The sequence below is a fragment of the Callorhinus ursinus genome, unplaced genomic scaffold, assembly GCF_003265705.2.
Source record: "Callorhinus ursinus isolate GAN/ISIS: 27379988/994484 unplaced genomic scaffold, GSC_fseal_2.0 scaffold31, whole genome shotgun sequence".
Lineage (NCBI taxonomy): Eukaryota > Metazoa > Chordata > Mammalia > Carnivora > Otariidae > Callorhinus > Callorhinus ursinus.
The window spans coordinates 6181175-6199299 of NW_027397093.1; the positions used below are offsets into that span (position 1 = coordinate 6181175).

At 47.0% G+C, this 18125-nt stretch overlaps 1 protein-coding gene across 1 annotated transcript in view; it reads right to left on the reverse strand.

The window, feature by feature from the left end:
- SH2D4B (SH2 domain containing 4B) overlaps positions 1 to 18125 on the reverse strand; it is a 106940-nt gene that overhangs the window by 24239 nt on the left and 64576 nt on the right. Inside the window, exons 5-6 of the mRNA XM_073878735.1 lie at positions 4491 to 4707; positions 2116 to 2240 (exon numbers count right to left, since the gene is read on the reverse strand). Of these exons, the coding sequence (XP_073734836.1) occupies positions 2116 to 2240; positions 4491 to 4707 (342 nt within the window). The remainder of the gene's footprint in view (positions 1 to 2115; positions 2241 to 4490; positions 4708 to 18125) is intronic.

Genomic DNA, 18125 nt, shown 5'->3' on the forward strand with positions numbered 1-18125 from the left:
GAGAAATAAGAATGCATCGTCCATGCAAAAAGCTAGGAAAAGAGCAATACCAGGCAGATTAAAAGCAGGTGCAGAGGGCCTGGGGTAGAAAAGAAAACGGCTTGTTTGAGGAAGAGGGAAAAAGCCAGAGTTGTAGAAGCAAGGTGGACAAAGAGAGAATTGTGGTATGAGGCTGAAGCAGGAAGCTGGACCCATCATCGGGGGCCTTGCAGGCCCCAGCATGGAGTTTGAAATTCATTGCAAATATAAAGGTATTAAGCAAGGGAGTGACAGGATCTGATTTATATTTAAAATATTCGCAGGATGCTATGTGAAGGATAAATTGTAGAGGGGCCAGAGTGAAACAGGCAAACCTGTGAAGACATTCCTGCATGAACTGGGTGGTGCCTCTGTGACCTTTATGACCTTGGACAGTCCCTGAAAAATGCTACATTTCAGTCATCCCACCTGTAGTATGGCTACCACCTACACTCAACAGTTCATAAACTCTTTGGGCTCCTGAAGATGGGGTTGAAGGTGCACATGGCCTTGCTTGCCCCTGCATGATTTCACTCCAGCTGCCTTTCCTAGAGCTGGAGCCACGCCCACAGCTTGCCTGTGAGGGCCTCCCCATTAGCCCTTAAGAACACAGGGTCTCTAGTGCCCATCATGGCACTGAGGGTCATGCTCTCCATCTGGATGGAACTGAGAACACATGGAGGCTGGTCAGGAAGCAGGTATGTAGTTCACATTGCAAGGGGAGACACAGGCCAAGGTGGAGGCTGGCCAAGCTCCCCAGAGGCAGGCAGAAGTGAAGCAAAGGCAGGTCAGGGTCTGATGGATGCTAACTGCAGCCGAAGAGATCCATTCTGACCAGGCGAGTCCTCAGACAAACCGGGGCTCAGTGCTGATGAGGGAGGGAAGACTCCGGGAGCAAGGCCAGCATGCAACTTATCCAGAGAAACCTGGCAGTCTGGCCAGGCTGCTGGAGAGTAAGAAATCATATGGAGCAGAGAAGAGATGTCTTGGGCAAGTCTGTCCTGGATAAAGCACCCAGGAGACCAGCCCGCTATCTGGGGACACATGAGCAAGCTCAGCTCAGATCATCTGAGCCTGGCCCATCCCAGAAGAACTGCCTAGTCGATTCAGAAATTTATGAGTAAACAATAAGTGCTTATTTGTTTTCAGCTCCTGAGTTTTGGGGTGATTTGTTATGTCACAATAGCTAACTGATACAGAAGAGGTTGATGGCCAGTAACGACTCCTATTTCACTGTAGCAAGTCTCTGCTGAAATTACAATCCTGTTTCCCGGTTTGAGTCCTCTCCAGGTTCAGATCACTGGACTGGGATCATGAGCTTGAGATATATTCTTGAACTTGACTTTACAAGGCTATCGGTGATATGATGAAAACTTTCTCCCCAATCTGGACCTGTTTCCTTATCTGAAAAATGAGGAGTTAGACACTTCCAGGGAGCCTTCTGCTTGGGTGACTCTGACCTCTTCATTCAGCTGTTCTGTCATCTAATCAACAGATATTTGTTCAGAGCCTGCTGTGTGCCTGTCTATGGCCAGGATCTGGGATGCAGGCTCAGACCACAAGATGTGGGCCCTGTCCACCAAGTGCAAGGGGAGCTCCCTGTCTTGTGAGTATAGAGAAGACGCCTCTGGATGGCCAAGGAGGCTGTGAGTGGGGGCAGTGGGCAAGATCGTGGTCATCCTTCTCCAGCAGAGAGAGGGGAATGAATGCACATTCAGAATCCCTGGCGCCTCCAGTCTCCTGGACTCCTGCTCGGAGATGTTTGCCTTGGTCCCTAAGGCCTTGATGAACGCCACTCAGCATTTCAGCTCATGCCCTGGGGAAATCAAACTCTGCCTTGAGCTCAGCACATTCAATGAGCAAACAGAGGGCAGCCATGGGACCTGTCTCCATGCCACTGTCCCCCAGGTGACCCAGGAGAGCTGATCCTTAACGCTGGGAGACTGGCCAGTCTCTGTGGGGGCAGCGCGAAAGTAGCCAAGTCCAAAGTCCTCCACTGCCCCTGATGACAACAGTCCCTCAGGACCTCCTCCCAACCCTGGAGAGAGGCAGACAGGTGGAAACTGTCTGCCCCAGGGAGCCGGAAAGCCATCCTACCATGGAACCAGGGGGCGATGGACTCAGTGTTCCTCTCAAAGCCAGCTCTGCGAGGCAGCTGCTCCTCCTTAAACCAGCGGACTATGACTTCTCTGGAGACAGGTCTCAGTGGGCGCTCCCAGGTCCTGCTGAGAAGAGAGACGGAAGTGTGGAGAGTCGGGGAGGGAGGGGAGGGGAATGGGAGGAGAGGGGAAGGGAGGGGAGGGGAAGGGAGGGGAGGGAAGGCCACTGTGAGAATGAATCAGCACAGTGCCCACACTCATGCCTGTGGAGTGAATTAAATGAGTCCAGGTGCATGAAGGCACTTTGCAGATAATAATGCACCAACTACTATTATTTTTCCCAAAAGAGCACTGTTATCGCTTGCTTCCAAAAAAGCCACACAGATGGGAATGGAAAAGAGAAGAGGAGGGGGTGTTTGAGGGAGAGAAAAGGCATTTTTTTTCCCCTCTAGAATTGCAGAGCACGAACATCAGCATCCATGAAGGAAGACCCTCGTGTACCAGGAGCGGCAGACCCACGCACCCAGAGAGGCCAGCCACCAGCCTCCCTCCCAGCGTGGCCCGTGTGTAAAATGAACGTCTACAGTGTTATTCATTAAGGGCACTGCTGGTCATAACCAAGGATTTCAAACAACTCCAATGTTCATTAACAGAGTTTTTGATAAATAATTTCTAGCACATCTGCGGAGTGAACATGATGCAGTTATAAAAAAGGAAACTAAGCCAGGGTGGCTGGCTGGCTCAGTCAGTGGAGCATGGGACGCTTGATCTCGGGAAGTGAGTTCGAGTCCCACATCAGGTGTAGAGATTACTTAAAAAGAAAATCTTAAAAAAAAAAAAAAAACTAAATAGGGAGCCTGGGTGGCTCAGTCGTTAAGCATCTGCCTTCGGCTCAGGTCATGATCCTGGGGTCCTGGGATCAAGCCCCACATCGGGCTCCCTGCTCAGCGGGAAGCCTGCTTCTCCCTCTGCCACTCCTCCTGCTTGGTTCTCTCTCTCACTGTGTCTCTATCTGTCAAAAAAAAAAAAAACTAAATAAAAATAAATGACTAGCTAAGAATTGATATGAAAAGACCTCCAAAATATAGTTAAATGGAAATAAAAGTCAAGATGCAGAGCCATGTGTATAGTATGCAACCTTTTCTAAAAAAAACAAAAAAACAAAAAAACAAAAACAAAAACAAAAACACAAGACAGGGCTACGACTTTTCAGGTCATCAACTACACAAAGGAACTGGGGGGGTGGTGCACAAAAACACTGAGGACAGTGCTCCCCTACAGGGCCGGGGAGAACTAAGTAGGTGGAGGTAGGAATGGAAGGCAACCATTTTCCATATTTCTTTTTAAACTTCGTGGTTTGTGAATCATATAAATGACAAGGAAGGAAGGGAGGGAGGGAGGGAAGGAGGGAGGGAGGAAGAGAAGAAAGGAAGGAAGAAACGCAGGTATGGTCAGCCCTCTCTAGCCCGCAGGGAGAGGGAGAAGGGAGTTATGAATAATCCTAAATCCCAATTAAAGTAAAACTCAGAACGTACTCTTCTACAGGTTAACCATGGTTCAGGGACCCAGCAGGCACTCACCACGCACCCTCATGGGGCAGTAGTTACTCAGCAAGGATGGAGGTGTGGGGCACCAACCTTGGGGCTGGCCTAAGGTGGGCACAGGCGGAAAGTGGAAAGGCTCCAGGCAACCTCTTGACCTTGGGTTCTGGCAATGATGGGCAGCCACCTAAGTGCCCCTGCCAAGCCACTCCAGAGACACCAGTGTGTGTGAGGACCCTCAGGACTCAACCACGCTCATCTGCAAACCTGTTATCAGAACCAGGGATGCACCAGCACTACCTGTGGTTAGAAAAAGCAGCCAGCCCTGGTTTCCAAGCAGCTGGGCCATATTTAACCCATTTGAGGTCTTATATTACAAGTTCTTGGGGTGTGTGGACGTTTAAGAGCTTGAAATTATATGCAAACATTTTTGGGTATTTTCATATGCACATCTTGGAGGGAAGAGGGTGCACAGCTTTCTTTAGATTCTCAAAAGAATTCTAGACCCCAAAATGTTAAGACTCCCAGAACTCTGGGGCTATTAGAAATCTCCAACCAGGAGCACTGGGTGTTATGCACAAACAATGAATCATGGAACACTACATCAAAAACTAATGATGTAATGTATGGTGATTAACATAACAGTAAAAAATTTAAAAAAAAAGAAATCTCCAACCAGACTCCTCACTGCCCTGCTCTGGCCCCATTACACAGACTTGAACACTGAGGCCCACGGCGGGGAAATGACTAGCTCCAAATTTCATAGCTGTTGGAGCAGAGCAGGGACTGGATCCCCCAGCCACGCTGCATTTGCAGGGTCCCCCAGACCCACCTGACAGGTATGGCGAGGGGTGGTGGAAGCCCGGGGCCTGGGAGGTGGTGGTAGAGTCTGGCCTCCTGCTCGCGGCTCTGGCCAAGCTCTTGGAACATGGAGCTGAGGCCGGCGACCGTGCCCTTCTGGATGGCGCGGAGGGAGTGGCGCCGGTACTCGTCCCTGGCGCGCTGAGCTCGGCAGCTCCTCTCTTCGTCCGCGGCCTTGGACCTGCGCACTGGAAAGGGGTGGAGAGCATGTTCACCCAGACCCACAGCCCAGGCCATACACCCAGCAAGGCAGGACTGGGCCCGGAGACCCGGGACTCACCCAGAGTCTCATAATTCACCTGGATTCACCTACATGGGCTACATGGAGGTTCAGAGCCCAGGAATGGCAGGGCCAGCCCAGCTCCGGCCAGCAGCTCTGGGCTTGCCTGTCACCGTGGAGGTAGAGACACTCATGACAGTTGAGGGTCATCTGCCTGTTCCTGCAGCCCTGGTCCAGAACGTGCAAGCAACCTTTGGATGGAAATATACATCTCTATATGTATTTCTTTCTGGGAGTACCATGTGCCCACCTGCCAGCCTCAAGGGCACCTGGACAGGTGCCCAGCATCTCCAAATACCACTGCCATCCCCCATATTGACTCTAGGCTTTCTCTGTGCCACACCCTTGTTCCACGCTTTCCCTGCAACATCTCGTTACAGATGATTCCCCCAACCACCCAGGGTGGAGGGCCCATCACTGTTTCTACATCAGAAACTCAGTCTCCCGAAAGTTACAAAACTTGCCCCCAAATAAATAGCTAACAAGGGGCAGAGCCAGCGTTGGAAACCAAGTGTGGCTGTCTCTAAAACCTATGCAGCCATTCCTACCACCTGCACCCTACCTCTGAAGCTCCCTTCCTTTGAAATCCAGGTGTGCCTGACACCAGAGCCCCTGCTTCTTCCTACAAAAAGCCAAAAGAGCATTTAAGACCCTCCATCCAACCTCCTCATGCTGCTCATGTGGAATCTGAGGCAGGAGGAAGGACAGTAACTTGACCAGCTGGAGCAATGGCCAAGCCAAGCCTGGAGCCATCCTTCCGGCTACCACAGGCTGAGTTGTTGGAAACCCTGGTGTCCTGGTTCTGGTGCCCTTTCTCTGGTTTGCGGTGGCCCTGACACTGGGTGAGTGTGTTGGAGAGAGAGGATCCTCTGGTAGCTCTGTCACTCGCAGACCACAAACTCCAGATGCCCCTCTCTCCAGCCTTCCAGCTTTCTGTGTTTCCCAAGGCAGGGCCTGGTCTCGGCCAAGTGGCCTGGGAAAGACATCCGTGTGCTGCTGCTTCTAAAACTCAAAAGGGAGTCCTGGAACTGGGGAAATGACAAGAGAGGGAACACAACCTGTTGGAGGCAAGGTCTCGAATTAAAACCAATTCTTTTGCAGTCTGATTGCATCTCGTCAGGCCCCTATCTGCCTCTAAAATCTAATTCTTTTTGTAGAGAACTCTTGGAGCTGGACATGTTCTAACAGTGCGTGACTGGTGAGTGCGCGGGCCCGGTCCTGGAGTCAACTCTTACCCAGAGTCTGTTCCTGCTCCAGCTCCATTCCACACATGTGTCGCAAACACCTACAACCGACCAACATCAGAGAACTGCGTTCTGTCAGTGTTTGGGAGGATACAAGGTAAATAGCCCCTGTCCTGAAAGAGAGCACTTTTACCTCTCACGTTATCAAAGACCTTGTCTTATAATAGAACATTTCCCCAGATATGAGGAAGGCAGCATAAAGTCTGTCCCTCAGAAAGATTTATGGAAGTGGAGGTCACATGCAGAGCCTCCAGTAGGCTGAGCCCCCCAAGGGCAGGTGGGGGACTTGCTCTGCTTTGTTCATGGCTATATCCCAGGGCCTGCATACACAGGTGTCAGTGAACAGACAATGCCTATTCTTGGATGACTGTGCCCAATCAAGTATTTAACTCTGAGCTGGGTGCAGACATAACAAAGACCAGACCCTTCCTTCAAGGCACTCAGAGCCTGCCTGGGAAAATAAGACAAATACCTCTAACACAATGAAATCTGGGACAGATAAAAGTACTGTCAGGGTTTAGGGGCAGCAGCTCTCATATTCTGTGAGGGAGCCAACAGCCATCCCAGGAGAGGAAGCATCTGGAAAGGTCAGTAGGAGTTTTCCAGAGAAAAGAAGCCATCCCAGGGAGAAACCTAGGTTTGATGCCCAGCTGGTTCATCTGTATGTTCCAGACACTAAGAACACCGTAACGCCTGCCCTGCATTGCCATGGGAGGGTCAAAGATAAGACCAGGATTGCCCGGGCGTGAGCTCTGCTGCCACTAGCCAGCAAACTAAACATGGAAGCTGGTGACCTACAAAAGCCGGTGACCTTTGAGAGTTTACAGCCGCTGAAAGACAGTGACACTCTGACAGGTAGCAAAAGGAAGTCATAGGCAAACTAGGAAGACAGGCTGTTGGAACTCAGCCAGCTGAGGCCCTGAGCCATCAGACACACAGAGACCAAACCCAGCCTCCTAAAGGCCAGCTCTAATCTGGCCATTCTCTTCCTCAAACGCCTTCAGGGGCTCCCACTGCACACAGGATAAAGGATAGCACCCCTCTCTCCCAGACCTTAAGAAGTGTCCTGCCTGCCCCACCTTTTCCCCCAGTCCAATGGCTTCTGAGCTCCTCCCCACTCTGCCGTCTGGTTCCACCGTGCTCCCCACGCTCGGCGGACTCTCCCCTGTGCGGCTGTGCTCAGCCACCCAGACCCGCTGTGACGAGCGGGCAGCCAGGGCAGCCAGAAGGGCCAAGCACTGACGTCTCCCGGGGATGAGCAAGTGGCCGAGGCTGAGAGCAGGAAGCAAGCGGGGGCTCTGCCGTGGCCTTGGCCAAGCCTACCTGCTGCCCAGCCACACACGCGCATGCTCTTTAGCCACTTATCCCATGCAGACCCTGAGGTGGTTTCCATATCTCGGCCACTGTGAATAATGCCGCAATGCCCGTGGGAGTGCAGGTTATCTCTCCAGTAGCCTGCTTTTTTTTTTTTTTAACAATTTCAAATAATTTATTAAGGAAAAAATCTCAATTGCTTATTGATTTTCAATCCAAAGTTAAAAAAAAAACATGAAATGGTGAAAATTATTCTTGATTAGAATTTGATGGCCAGATGCCACTCCTGGCTCTGTCAAAGAGTTTTGGCCAGGTCAGTTAGCTTCCTTATGCTTTTTTTTTTTTTTTATTGTTATGTTAATCACCATACATTACATCATTAGTTTTTGATGTAGTGTTCCATGATTCATTGTTTGTGCATAACACCCAGTGCTCCACGCAGAACGTGCCCTCTTTAATACCCATCACCAGGCTAACCCATCCCCCCACCCTCCTCCCCTCTAGAACCCTCAGTTTGTTTTTCAGAGTCCATCGTCTCTCATGGTTCGTCTCCCCCTCCGATTTCCCCCCCTTCATTTTTCCCCTCCTGCTATCTTCTTTTTTTTTTCTTAACCTATATTGCATTATTTGTTTCAGAGGTACAGATCTGTGATTCAACAGTCTTGCACAATTCACAGTGCTCACCATAGCACATACCCTCCCCAGTGTCTATCACCCAGCCACCCATCCCTCCCTCCCCCCACCACTCCAGCAACCCTCAGTTTGTTTCCTGAGATTAAGAATTCCTCATATCAGTGAGGTCATATGATACATGTCTTTCTCTGATTGACTTATTTCGTCCAGTAGCCTGCTTTCATTTCCTTCGGCTAGATACTCAGAAGTGGGGTTGCTGGATCATAGGGTAGTCCTACTTTTAATTTTCTGAGGAAGCTTCATACTGTTTTCCACAGTGGCTGCACCAACTTACATTCCCACCAACAGCGCACACCGGGTCCCTTTCACGCACGTGCCTGCCACACGCCATCCAGCTTCCCTAGGAAAGTCCCTGAACGCCTCTAGGCCTCCGTTTCCACCTCGGGCAAAATGAGAATGACACAAATGTCTGCCTCACAGAGTGGTCATGAAGGGTAAATGGAAAATAAAAACATATGAAGTATTCTGGAAAGGCAGTGTCTTATTTGATCAGGCCCCTGACGTTGATCCTTTCTTCAAATGCCCCAAAGCCTGGGTCTGGAGCCCGGCTGCCTAGATTCAGATCCCAGCTCCACGTTCCAGCTGTGTGACGCTGGACAAGCTGCTTCATTACCCTGGGCCTGCATTTCCTCTTACGTAAAATGGACACAACGGTAGTCCCTACCTCATAAAGATGTCGTGAGGCTTGAGAGAGCTAATAGTGTTCACTTAAAACCATGTCAGGGACATATTAAGCACCATGGTTAAGTGTTAAAATTTTTCCTTTTTTTTTTAAACAATTTTTTTTAGGATTTTATTTATTTATTTGAGACAGACAGAGAGAGAGAGAGAGCTACAGAGAGAGAGAGAGCATGAGCAGAGGGAGAAGCAGAGACAGAGGGAGAAGCAGGCTCCCCACTGAGCCAGGAGACCGATGTGGGGCTCGATCCCAGGACGCTGGGATCATGACCTGAGCAGAAGGCAGACACTTAACCATCTGAGCCACCCAGGCGCCCCTAAAATTTTCCTTTCCATTAGCCCTGGTATTGCCAAGTCCAAACCAGAGTTCATGGCCAGTCCAGGACGAGACATCCTTGCTGGTCGATCACAGGGAATCTGCTCTGGGTCAAGCAGCTTACCCTAAATTGCAAGTTGAAATCTTAAAAGGTTGCTTTAGTTCCTTGTCAGAATCAGGGATTCAGACTGTATCCCGTGAATCTGCCGCGAAAACCCTCAGCCAAAACTCACAGGGTTTCTTCCTTCTCACCCAGTGAAAATAACCAAAACTCAGAGGAGGAGCCACATTAGGAGCAGCCACAAGCATCTATTGCCCTGAGCCACCAAGGGTCAGCCTCTCCACATGGCCCGGCGGACCCCCTGGCGGAGGTGAAGACCCACACTGAGTCACCTGCTCCCTCCCCCCGCCACACTCTGGCCCGAGATGATGCCCCACTGGCCTGTCCAGCAGACAGTGAGAGGGCCTGCACTGCACACAGGACAAAGGGTGAGCATGGCCACCCCAACTTCTGAGGCAGGATCCAGAGCCTCCTCTCTCCTGCTTGTGGGAGATTGAGACTCATCTCCCAGTAACACCATAAAGACAGCTGGGACTGCGGGAACACACTGAAGACTTCAGAAGCAAGGCTGACTTGAGAGATCCAACAGTGGACCAAGCACAGTAAGACACCACTTCACACTCATGAGGGTAGCTATTTTTTTAACTTGTTTAATTAGAAAAAATAGAGGGCGCCTGGGTGGCTCAGTCATTAAGCGTCTGCCTTCGGCTCAGGTCATGATCACAGGGTCCTGGGATCGAGTCCCACATCGGCTCCCTGCTCGGCGGGGAGCCTGCTTCTCCCTCTGCCTGTCTCTCTCTCTGTCTCTTATTAAAAAAAAAAAAAAGAAGAAGAAGAAGAAGGTATATTGGAGCAAATAATAGCAGAGACCTTCCCTAATGTGGGGAAGGAAACAGGCATCAAAATCCAGGAGGCACAGAGAACCCCTCTCAAAATCAATAAAAATAGGTCAACACCCTGACATCTAATAGTAAAACTTACGAGTCTCAGAGACAAAGAGAAAATCCTGAAAGCAGCTCGGGAAAAGAAATATGTAACCTACAATGGTAGAAACAGTAGATTGGCAACAGACCTATCCACAGATACCTGGCAGGCCAGAAAGGACTGGCATGATATCTTCACAGCACTAAACGAGAAAAATATGCAGCCAAGAATACTATATCCAGCTAGGCTGTCATTGAAAATAGAAGGAGAGATAAAAAGCTTCCAGGACAAACAAAAACTAAAGGAATTTGCAAACACAAAACCAGCCCTACAAAAAATATTGAAAGGGGTCCTCTAAGCAAAGAGAGAGCCTAAAAGCAGCATAGATCAGAAAGGAACACAGACAATATACAGTAACAGTCACCTTACAGGCAATACAATGGCACTAAATTCATATCTTTCAATAGTTACCCTGAATGTAAATGGGCTCAATGCCCCAATCAAAAGACACAGGCTATCAGATTGGATTAAAAAACAAGACCCATTGATATGCTGTCTGCAAGAGACTCATTTTGGACCCAAAGACACCCCCACCTCGAAAGTGAGGGGGTGGAAAACCATTTACCATGCTAATGGACACCAAAAGAAAGCTGGGGTGGCAATCCTTATATCAGACAAATTCGATTTTAAAACAAAGACTGTAATAAGAGATGAAGAAGGACACTATATCCTACTTAAAGGCTCTATCCAACAAGAAGATCTAACAATTGTAAATATCTATGCCCCTAACGTGGGAGCAGCCAATTATATAAGACAATTAATAACAAAAGCAAAGAAACACATTGACAACAATACAATAATAGTGGGGGACTTTAACACCCCCCTAACTGAAATGGACAGATCATCTAAGCAAAAGATCAACAAGGAAATAAAGACTTTAAATGAAACACTGGACCAAATGGGTCATAGGGTAGTTCTACTTTTAATTTTCTGAGGAAGCTTCATATTTGAAGACCAAATGGACTTCACAGACATATTCAGAACATTCCATCCCAAAGCAACGGAATACACATTCTTCTCTACTGCCCATGGAACATTCTCCAGAATTGATCACATCCTAGGTCACAAATCAGGTCTCAATCGGTACCAAAAGATTGGGATTATTCCCTGCATATTTTCAGACCACAATGCTTTGAAACTAGAACTCAATCACAAGAGGAAAGTCGGAAAGAACTCAAATACATGGAGGCTAAAGGGCATCCTCCTAAAGAATGAATGGGTCAACCAGGAAATTAAAGAAGAATTAAAAAAATTCATGGAAACCAATGAAAATGAAAACACCACTGTTCAAAATCTTTGGGATACAGCAAAGGCAGTCCTGAGAGGAAAGTATAGAGCAATATAAGCCTTTCTCAAGAAACAAGAAAGGTCTCAAATACACAACCTAACCCTACACCTAAAGGAGCTGGAGAAAGAACAGCAACTAAAGCCTAAACCCAGCAGGAGAAGAGAAATCATAAAGATCAGAGCAGAAATCAATGAACTAGAAACCAAAAGAACAGTAGAACAGATCAATGAAACGAGGAGCTGGTTCTTTGAAAGAATTAACAAGATTGATAAACCCCTGGCCAGACTGATCAAAAAGAAAAGAGAAATGACCCAAATCAACAAAATCATGAATGAAAGAGGAGAGATCACAACCAATACCAAAGAAATACAAACAATTATAAGAACATATTATGAGCAACTCTATGCCAGCAAATTAGAGAACCTGGAAGAAATGGGTGCATTCCTAGAGATGTATCAACTACCAAAATTGAACCAGGAAGAAATAGAAAACCTGAACAGACCTATAACCACTAAGGAAATTGAAACAGTCATCAAAAATCTCCCAAGAAACAAAAGCCCAGGGCCAGACGGCTTCCCGGGGGAATTCTATCAGACATTTCAAGAAGAATTAATACCTATTCTCCTGAAACTGTTCCAAAAAATAGAAATGGAAGGAAAACTTCCAAACTCATTTTATGAGGCCACCATTACCTTGATCCCAAAACCAGACAAAGACCCCATCAAAAAGGAGAATTACAGACCAATATCCTTGATGAACATGGATGCAAAAATTCTCACCAAAATCCTAGTCAATAGGGTCCAACAGTACATTAAAAGGATTATTCAACATGACCAAGCGGGATTTATCCCTGGGCTGCAAGGCTGGTTCAACATCCGCAAATCAATCAACATGATACAATACATTAACAAAAGAAAGAACAAGAATCATATGATCCTCTCAATAGATGCAGAAAAAGCATTTGACAAAGTACAACATCCTTTCTTGATCAAAACTCTTCAGAGTATAGGGATAGAGGGTACATACCTCAATATCATAAAAGCCATCTATGAAAAACCTACAGCGAGTATCATTCTCAATGGGGAAAGGCTGAGAGCCTTTCCCCTAAGGTCAGGAACGCGGCAGGGATGTCCACTCTCACCACTGCTATTCAACATAGTATTAGAAGTCCTAGCCACAGCAATCAGACAACAAAAAGAAATCAAAGGCATCCAAATCGGCAAAGAGGAAGACAAACTCTCACTCTTTGCAGATGATATGATACTGTATGTGGAAAACCCAAAAGACTCCACCCCAAAACTGCTAGAACTCATACAGGAATTCAGTCAAGTAGCAGGATATAAAATCAATGCCCAGAAATCAGTGGCATTCCTATACACCAACAACAAGACAGAAGAGAGACAAATCAAGGAGTCTATCCCATTTACAATTGCACCCAAAACCATTAGATACCTAGGAATAAATCTAACCAAAGAGGCAAAGGATCTGTACTCAGAAAACTATAAAATACTCATGAAAGAAATTGAAGAAGACACAAAGAAATGGAAAAACGTTCCATGCTCATGGATTGGGAGAATCAACATTGTGAAGATGTCAATGCTACCTAGAGCAATCTACACATTCAATGCAATCCCCATCAAAATACCATCCACTTTTTTCAAAGAAATGGAACAAATAATCCTAAAATTTGTATGGAACCAGAAGAGACCCCGAATACCCAGAGGAATATTGAAAAAGAAAAGCAAAGCTGGTGGCATCACAATTCCGGACTTCCAGCTCTATTACAAAGCTGTCATCATCAAGACAGTATGGTACTGGCACAAACACAGACACATAGATCAATGGAACAGAATCGAGAGCCCAGAAATGGACCCTCAACTCTATGGTCAACTCACCTTTGACAAAGCAAGAAAGAATGTCCAATGGAAAAAAAGACAGTCTCTTCAACAAATGGTGTTGGGAAAATTGGACAGCCACATGCAGAAGAATGAAACTGGACCATTTCCTTACACCACACACAAAAATAGACTCCAAATGGTTGAAAGACCTAAACGTGAGACAGGAGTCCATCAAAATCCTAAAGGAGAACACAGGCAGCAACCTCTTCGACCACAGCCACAGCAACTTCTTCCTAGATACATCGCCAAAGGCAAGGGAAGCCAGGGCAAAAATGAACTATTGGGATTTCATCAAGATAAAAAGCTTTTGCACAGCAAAAGAAACAGTCCACAAAACTAAAAGACAGCCGACAGAATGGGAGAAAATATTTGCAAATGACATATCAGATAAAGAGCTCGTATCCAAAATCTATAAAGAACTTATCAAACTCAACACCCAAAGAACAAATAATCCAATCAAGAAATGGGCAGAAGACATGAACAGACATTTTTCCAAAGAAGACATCCAAATGGCCAACAGACACATGAAAAAGTGCTCAACATCGCTCGGCATCAGGGAAATCCAAATCAAAACCGCAATGAGATACCACCTCACACCCGTCAGAATGGCAAAAATTAACAAGTCAGGAAACGACAGATGTTGGCGGGGATTCGGAGAAAGGCGAACCCTCTTACACTGTTGGTGGGAATGCAAGCTGGTGCAACCACTCTGGAAAACAGTATGGAGGTTCCTCAAACAGTTGAAAATAGAGCTACCATACGATCCAGCAATTGCACTACTGGGTATTTACCCCAAAGATACAAATGTAGGGACCCGAAGGGGTACGTGCACTCCAATGTTTATAGCAGCAATGTCCACAATAGCCAAACTGTGGCAAGAGCCAAGATGTCCATCGACAGATGAATGGATAAAGAAGAGGTGGTATATATACACAATTGAATATTATGCAGCCATCAAAAGGAATGAGATCTTGCCATTTGCAACGACGTGGATGGAACTGGAGGGTGTTATGCTGAGTGAAATAAGTCAATCAGAGAAAGACATGTATCACATGACCTCACTGATATGAGGAATTCTTAATCTCAGGAAACAAACTGAGTGTTACTGGAGTGGTTGGGGGTGGGAGGGATGGGGTGGCTGGGTGATAGACATTGGGGAGGGTATGTGCTACGGTGAGCGCTGTGAATTGTGCAAGACTGTTGAATCACAGATCTGTACCTCTGAAACAAATAATGCAATATATGTTAAGAAAAAAAAAGAAGAAGATAGCAGGAGGGGAAGAATGAAGGGGAGTAAGTCGGAGGGGGAGATGAATCATGAGAGACGATGGACTCTGAAAAACAAACTGAGGGTTCTAGAGGGGAGGAGGGTGGGGGGATGGGTTAGCCTGGTGATGGGTATTAAAGAGGGCACATTCTGCGTGGAGCACTGGGTGTTATGCACAAACAATGAATCATGGAACACTACATCAAAAACTAATGATGTAATGTATGGTGATTAACATAACAATAAAAAATTATTTTAAAAAAAAGAAAAAAATTAGAAAAAATAGAAAACAAGTGTTGGCAAAGGTACAGAGAAAGTGGAACACTTGTGCATTGTTGGTGGGCATGGAGCACGGCGCAGCTGCTGTGGAAAATGGGATAGCAGTTCCAGAAAAATTAAACATACGATTAGCATGTGAGCCAGCACCTCCTCTCCTGGAGATATATCCAAAAGAACTAAAAGAAGGGCTTCAGACACATTTTTGTACAGCGATATTCACAGAAGCGTGATTCACAATAGCCAAAAGGTGGAAACAACTCAAATGTCCATCAAAGGACAAATAGGTAAACACAGTAGGGTATACACACACAGTGGAATATTACCCAGCCCTAAAAGAAGGGAATTCTGGGGCGCCTGGGTGGCTCAGTTGGTTAAGCGTCTGCCTTCAGTTCAGGTCATGATCTCAGGGTCCTGGGATCGAGTCCCGCATCGGGCTCCCTGCTCAGTGGGGAGCCTGCTTCTTCCTCTCCCTCTGCTGCTCCCCCTGCTTGTGCTCTTGCTCACGCTTTCTCTCTCTCAAATAATTAAAATATTAAAAAAAAAAAAGAAGGGGATTCTGATCCCTGCTACAACACAGATGAATCTTTAAGACAGTTTGCTAAGTGAATAAGCCAGACACAAAGGACGTCATATGATCCCACTGATACTTCATGTACTGTACTTACAATAGTTAATTACACAGCAAAAAGTAGAATGGTGGTTCCAAGTAGCTAGGGACAGGGTGGATCAGGGACTTACTGTTCAATGGAGGCAGAGTTTCAGTTTGGAAAGATGAGAAAGTTCTGGAATGTACTCAATGCGACTGAGCTGTACACTTAAAAGTGGGTAAAGTGGTAAATTTTAAGTTGTGCATCTTACCACAATTTTTTTAAATGGACATTCTGTAACACTCTGGTTGGTGAGCACTGGGCTGAGAATGAAGAAGCCAGATCATAGGGGCGCCTGGGTGGCCCAGTCAGCTGGGCGTCCGACTCTTGATTTCAGCTAAGGTCATGATCTCAGGGTTGTGGCATCGAGCCCTGGGTCAAACCCTGAGTTAAGTCCCCTGTGGAGTTCTGTACTCGGCAGGGAGTCTGCTTGAGATTCTTTCCCTCTGCCCCTTCCCGTGCTCACACTCACTCTCTCTCTCAAATAAGTAAATAAATCTTGAAAAGAAGAAGAAGCCACCAGAGCATAGTTAAGCGTCATCATCGGCTAGATGTGCACCCAACTGTGTCCCCGCCTCAGCCCTCAATTCTCTCCCATGCAGGTAAGGGGGAAGGTCCCTTCCAGCTCTGCCCCCTATCTCAGGGATGTACCCACACCTGCCTGGCGTAGGGCCACCTCCCCAGAACTGAGACACCACTCTCCAGGACTGCCCAGCCTGGAACCCTCCTGCTCAAGAAGAAACCAGGAGTCCCACAGGTTTTGGAGTCCAAACTCTCCCACATCAGACCAGGAAACTTCAGCTGCCTCAAGCTCAGGGGTGTGGAGAGAGCTGGGCATTTGCTTGGCTTTACTCCTGTCTGTCTAGACTGGGACAAGTTTTCATCTCTCTGGATCTTAGTTTACCCTCCCTGGAGACAGTACCATCCTTTATCCAAGGGCTACCAAACTGCCAGGCTGGTCTGGAATCATGTCCCTATCTGTGCTCAGGATAACACTGCTCAGTTCTCCAACACCGAAGAGAAACAACAGAAGTTGGTTTCCCCCCTGGCAGAATCTGCAAGCAGTTACATTGCTTCAGACATCAAGCCACACTAGTCACTGCAAGAGGCAGAGTTCTTAACACTCTAACACAGTCGGGCAGGGTGTGCGCATTTATTCGGCACATGCGTAGTTAGTGCCCGTTCTGTGCCCACTCTGTGCTGCACAGGACCAAAGCTGCACAATGCACACCTCCAGAGAGCACAGTCCCTGCATGATCATCATAGATTTGGACACATGTAATGATCATCATAGATTTGGACACATGTAACAATTTTCTGGCAGATGGTAGTGCGGTGTCTTTTTCTAATTTTCACAAGGTCAGCATAAGAGCTGGCTGCCAAGCTGGTACTAAGAGACATGGGTACAACAATGACCAAGACATTGTCCTTGCTCTCAGAGAGCTTACCATCTAGCAGGGGGACCGCGCCAGCAAACTGTGGACCTGAGTTGGAGAAGGACATCTAAACTGATGCCTGGTGGACACGTGGGAGTCAACCAACGGAGGCCAAGGAGAGGGTCTTCTGGGCAGAGCAGGCTCAGGGGCAGAGGCCGAGGGGCAAGAGGGAGTTCAGGCCTCCCTCCCGGAATGGGTCAGGATGGCTGGAGGGCAGCTCTCTTACAGACCGGGCAAAAGGTGAGGATGCAGAAACAGAAAAGGCCATTTAGGAGACCAATAAATACTGGCTAATTAATTTTAATGCTTTACCAAAGGGTGATTGGAAGCCACTGCCATGTTTTTAGCAGGACAGTGGGATGCCGTTTCCACCTCTCGAAGATTGGATTGGCTGCAGTGTTGGGAATGAATCCGACAGGAACAAGAATAAAGGCTTGGAAAACAGAAATATATGGAGAGCCATGGGGTCAAAGTTCAGATGGTACCAGGACAATGGGGTGGGAGGGTGTAAATTCAAAAAATAGTAAGGAAGTAGAATCCTTACCACTTGGTAAGTTTGGGGATTGATAGTGAGCCAAAAGGAGAGACCAGAATGACAGCCAAGCTTCTGCCTTTGACAGCCAGCTGATAAAGCCGGTTGGGGGCAAGTGGGGGCTTGAGTTTTGGATGTGTTGAGGTGGAGGTGCCTATGGGATCCCAGGAGGACATGAGGTTCTGGAAGATCATTAGCTGCTGCTCATCATGAGACTCCTCTCTAGAGAACCTGCCCATGGTTCCTTGGGTGCTTTCTACCTCTGCCCAGATAGAAAAGAGTACTTTATAGAATTCAGATGATCCAGTTACATCCACAGAGAAACCCAATGCTTCAAAGCAATATCAATTTGTAGTAACACCTTGGGTGAATAATATATAATGTCTCCGAAAATTAGTTAATCATACATACATACGTACATGTATACATACATATATATGTATATATATATAATGAAAAAGCACCCATAAAGATTTAAATTGTTTATGTGGGCAGTTGTGTTTAACTTCTGCTCTGTTTTCTGCTCCATGTGACAATGGACAACTCGAGTTACCATATCTACACTTTATCCCCTCATCTGTAAAATAGGGACTTCAGAGGGCTGCTCTGTAAATGAGGTAATGAGATATTACACAGAAGCGTCCTGGACAGCTCTGGCACAGAGCAGAAGTTCATTAAATATCATATAC